At 50.7% G+C, this 4,571-nt stretch overlaps 1 protein-coding gene across 1 annotated transcript; it reads left to right on the top strand.

The window, feature by feature from the left end:
- Nucleotides 1-456: 456 nt before the first annotated feature.
- Nucleotides 457-1,434, top strand: H310_14652 (hypothetical protein). The gene has a single exon (XM_008882548.1). The coding sequence runs from the start codon at nucleotides 530-532 to the stop codon at nucleotides 1,055-1,057; it is 528 nt and encodes a 175-aa protein (XP_008880770.1). The 5' UTR covers nucleotides 457-529; the 3' UTR covers nucleotides 1,058-1,434.
- The last annotated feature ends 3,137 nt before the right edge of the window (nucleotides 1,435-4,571 follow it).

The raw sequence follows: 4,571 nt of genomic DNA, 5'->3' as shown, positions 1-4,571 counted from the left end.
TTCAAGATATTTTTGGCCTCCTCCTCATACTTTAATCAAGACAAATAATGTGACTCTTTTTGTGGACCAGAGTAGTACTACTTTTTTGTGCAAATCGATGACTTCTTCCCAGTACATGCTGCATCACGAATTGCTTATGTCAGCGTTATGCACGTTTCCTCGAAGGTCATACCGATCGTAGTGTATGTTGCTGGGCAAAGAAGACCTGCTTGAATTGAATAAATCCTCCTTGGCGAAGGACAATGTGGAGGTTTAGATGTCGTCGTCGCCCGATTCCCGGTGTTTTTACCTCTACAATAGTATCCCTCGAAAGTGTAGTGATAGGTAGGCTCATCGTCAACATGCCAATGACACGGTCGTGACGAGACCGAACGTCGCGCCTTCGTTCCCAACGTCGACGATGTCGACGGTGCGTACGTCGCCACGATGAAGCTCATACCGCCCGGCCTGGATTAGTGGTGCAACATACTTGCATTGCAGGAAACAAGGCATTTTCCTTTAGTACTGAAGAGTTTTGGAGTTGATTTATATGTGCATCAGACGTGCTCTGTTTGTAGATATTCTTTGCGATGGGCCGAGTACGCCTGGGTTGCTGCAATTGTGTCCTCGTGGGATGGCACGAATTTTTGTGTGTGGGTGCTACTTGGTAATGCGATTGTGCGGAACTGCCTGCTACTTCACCGTAAACAGGTCACGGCAACGGAGGAGCCACCGACAACGCGAACAAGTCAAGCTGAAAGAAGTCCCGCACCAGTGGATCCAGGGCGAGGTGAGGTCGCTGCAGAAACAGGTTGACGCACGCCGATTCGAGACGTTCGCGTCGATCGCTCAACGCGGACTCTTGTGTCAGGCGAAACCAAGTTTTCGGTGGCAGTTCCCATACAATATCCTTGAGCTGAAGTGCGCTCGAGAACGCGTCAAACTCGGAGTATCGCTTCTTGACAGTGAACGTGTGATGGGGTGTTTCCAGAACAACAGCATAAACGACATGTTGCGCTCCGGATTCGTTGGTAGACTCGTGGAACGACGGGATGGAGAGGGAAAACGTCGCGTTTGACGCTATGTCGTCCTTTGTCCACGTTGATTTTTGGGCAAACCTTGCGCACACCTCCACAGGTCGTGGGATCAAAATGAGGTCGTTATCGTCTTCATCATCATCATCTTCGTCTGTTTTGTCGTGGTCTTCCAAGGGTTGCTCCGTGGTAGTGTGCTTTGCCTTGACAATCGGTTGCAACGTTCGATTGACGACCGTGATAGACGGTACGACGGGGGTCACGTCGAGCTTGGACGCCGCCTCCTTCTGCTGCTGCTCGAGGGCTTGCAACTTCTTGCTCTTCTTCTGCGCCCCTCGTGCGCGCTTGCTGCTCATAATCTGCCTTGATGCACCGGTGCGCGACGCCATCTCGAACGACCTTGCCGGACACGCGATCGAGAATTGTAAAATGACATGAACCGCCTGAGCGTTACAATCGCATCTTTCCGTTCTTGGGCATAGGGTTGACTTCCGGATAAATATTATATTTCGAGGGTTTATTGGGCTAGAGCATTTTCCATGGATTATTCCAACTCGAGGAAGACAGGCACAGCCTGCCGGCCCCTCTCGACCTGCGCCGGTGCTGCCCGTAGAAGGGCGAATATAGGGAGGGAACCTCGCCATCCTTGGCAATCGTGAGGCCGCGCTTTGCCTGTTTGTGCGTGGGTCTGGCGGTGTGGTGAGATCTTGTCAAATTTTATCTTGTGTCGGGTTGTAAGTGCCTTCTCGAATCTTAGATTCCGAGCCAAAGAGCGATTTCGAAAACGGCCTGTGTGTGCAGTTACGTTTGCATCTTGCCGTGAAATTTGAATGAGAACGCCCAACAAAGTCAATGAATCTCGGCTCAAAGCAACGACGGCGTCGTTGCTATGCGAAACCCATAGGCCGCCCCATCGTACTCACGTGTGGCTGCCCCGTTGTTGTGGATTGCGTGACCGGACGTATAGATTACGACAAGTATATTTGTTGTACATGGCAACGTTTTACAGTTTACTGTTAACTGGTGAGGGAGTCCAGACGAGAGAGCCTGCCTTCACCGACGACGACGTGACTTCTCCATCGATATATATTATGCAACCCACTTTTGAGTGAATATTGGTGTGAAATCCGAAAAATATATAGAATTTTCCCAAATTCATGGAAGATTTCTCAAAAAATTCTTACAACACATGCCAGATTTTACGGCAAGCAGCACCATCATGTGCCGAGAACTTCCGTGTTCGACCAGCAACTGTTGGTTATGTTGGTCAGCGTAGGTGCCGCTTGTGCAGTGCCAGCATTGTCGTCGATTCCGCCGGGCCCCGAGGGTTGATCGCAACGCCGTCGGGACAATAGAATCAACCGTTCGTTCGCAAATCTAGAAGCACAACGACAGGCGCACGTGTTTCAAAACCACGACACATCGCAGTACGTAGGCCTCCAGTGAACACGACACGTGTTTCCCATTCATGTACCATCTATTTTGCATGTAAAAATGCCACATGATGCTACCGACCACGCCACGTTTTTCCAACGAGAGCGTGCCAGCCATTCCACCTCGATGTATCGGTCGGCCGACGTCGACAATAGTTTTCGCTGGAAAATGACACCGAGGGTCGAAATTGCCACAAGTGTTTACAAAGCATCTGATGTATTTATTCGATATCCAGAGCGGTATTCAGCAACACGCGTTGGTGTGATTGTAGCTCGATGGCGTCGCCCACGCAAGGCTTCAAAGATTAAAGCTTTGCATTATTTATTTTTTCAAACTAATAAAGCTGCTATAAAAGCTATAATAGTAAATCAAATTTAATTTTTGATAGTGATTTATTCCATCTAAATGTCCCAGTGCACCATTGGGTTTCACTTGGGCTGGCAAGAGGAGAAAAACGACCAAGCCGTTGAATGGGCAAAGAAGAATCATGGGTGCGGGAATCTCCTTCAGCATATTCAAGAAAGCGTGCGTTGGACCGACTGGAAAGGAGGCTGTGCCTCCGATTTCTATCTCTCCCAGAGTGCGATTTTGCCTCAAGCATGACCAGACATGCCAAACCTAGGCCATCTACGCCGAAGTGTTCACTCTGCAACCGTGATCAGTTGTCACCAGCAACGTCATGCAACCCCTGGGCGACATTGCAGAGATCGCGTTGAAATCCGCTCTGTTTGACCTCCACGTTCATCATGCTTCACATGCAATGCCAATATCGAGGCGCCAGCAAGCGCGATGATCGGTCTGAAGAGGCCCTCGCTGGCGTTAGCTGACATAAGTTGCTCGTCGAGAGTTCTGGAGCTCTTGTTGTCTCCCACTTGAGTTTACAGGTGCGGTCACTTCACACGGCAAGAGTTACTTCATACAAAACGCATCCCACCTTGGACAAACCTCAAACTCGTGCTTCAGTCGAACGCGCCACGAAATGCAAAGGGTCCTTTGTACCGCTCGGCCTGGGGAGGTCTTCGGAATCACTAGCATTGCCCCACCAAACCAACCCGTTGTGTGCGCGGACACTTGTTCTGGGATGGCCAACTGCGCCAGTACTTCGCGCAAGTCCGGTCAAGAGTTGCTTGCGCCTGCCAGTCATGCGATGTCGCAAGAATCTTGATGGTGTGCCTGGCGGTGGAAGCGACAGCGCTCGGTGCAAAGCGTAACACGTAGACCTGCTGCGCATATTGCAGTCGCATGGAAATCTCCTCACGTTGTTGCGCGTGTTACGTGTATAATCGAGCTAATCTTTCTATCTTGCCGACACGTTTAGCAGCGCTCACATATATCACGTCACGACAACACATAGATGCAAGTTTAGGAAACGAAGTCACCCAAGCACTGTGGAGCGAGAAAGCACTGTGGAGCGAGAAAGCACTAGATTGAAACGTACCTGTGGCAACCAAAATAGCGAGGAACTTATGCCCCTTGTCGATACCATTTCCCCCTCCATTCGATGCCGCCTACCTCACCCATATCGGTGCTATATTCCCCCATTTCGACACTCTATCCCCCCCCACTTCGATGCTCTATCTCCCCTATATTGATTCTATATACTGTTCCCCTCCCATTTCCTAGCCTTGTACCCTCCTCCCCGTCACAGCAACCACACTCTGTGTTCGATTGCCATTCTGCCGGGGTCACTGGAATCAATGATTGATTGTACCAAGTTTACTCCGTCTTACGTACATGAACGCCACGTTGTTCATACCCCGCTCGATAGCGTCCAACAGGCACGCTTGAATGCGATTTCGGACGTGGGGTCGATTGCCTGACTCCGTGCTTCATGATTGCCTTCGTTGCTATTGCGATCGGTCGATGATGCAGCCGCCAAATTCGATGCCTCGAACGAACCGTGCCATCCTGTCCTCGACTAGGATCCAGAGCGTCGCTTCAAGCGTGTATGTGACATACTAGAACGGTGGCGGCGGTACACACTGTCGACGCAAGGGTACGTTTTGCAAACGTCGACCCGGGAAATGCGGCCGCCGCTGTGGGCGACACAATCGCGTCGAGATGGACAAACGTCGAGCAACCTTCGACGGGCCAGGGCTTCTGCAATTGGTTTCCACCGTGTCG

Source organism: Aphanomyces invadans, assembly GCF_000520115.1.
Source record: "Aphanomyces invadans strain NJM9701 unplaced genomic scaffold supercont1.78, whole genome shotgun sequence".
NCBI lineage: Eukaryota > Oomycota > Saprolegniomycetes > Saprolegniales > Verrucalvaceae > Aphanomyces > Aphanomyces invadans.
Note: the sequence above shows the minus strand (reverse complement) of the source record. Positions and strands in the feature narration are given on the sequence as shown.

What these genes read in the sequence shown, in the direction of transcription:
- H310_14652 (XM_008882548.1), top strand. Translation starts at nt 530, where the DNA reads ATGTGCATCAGACGTGCTCTGTTTGTAGATATTCTTTGCGATGGGCCG.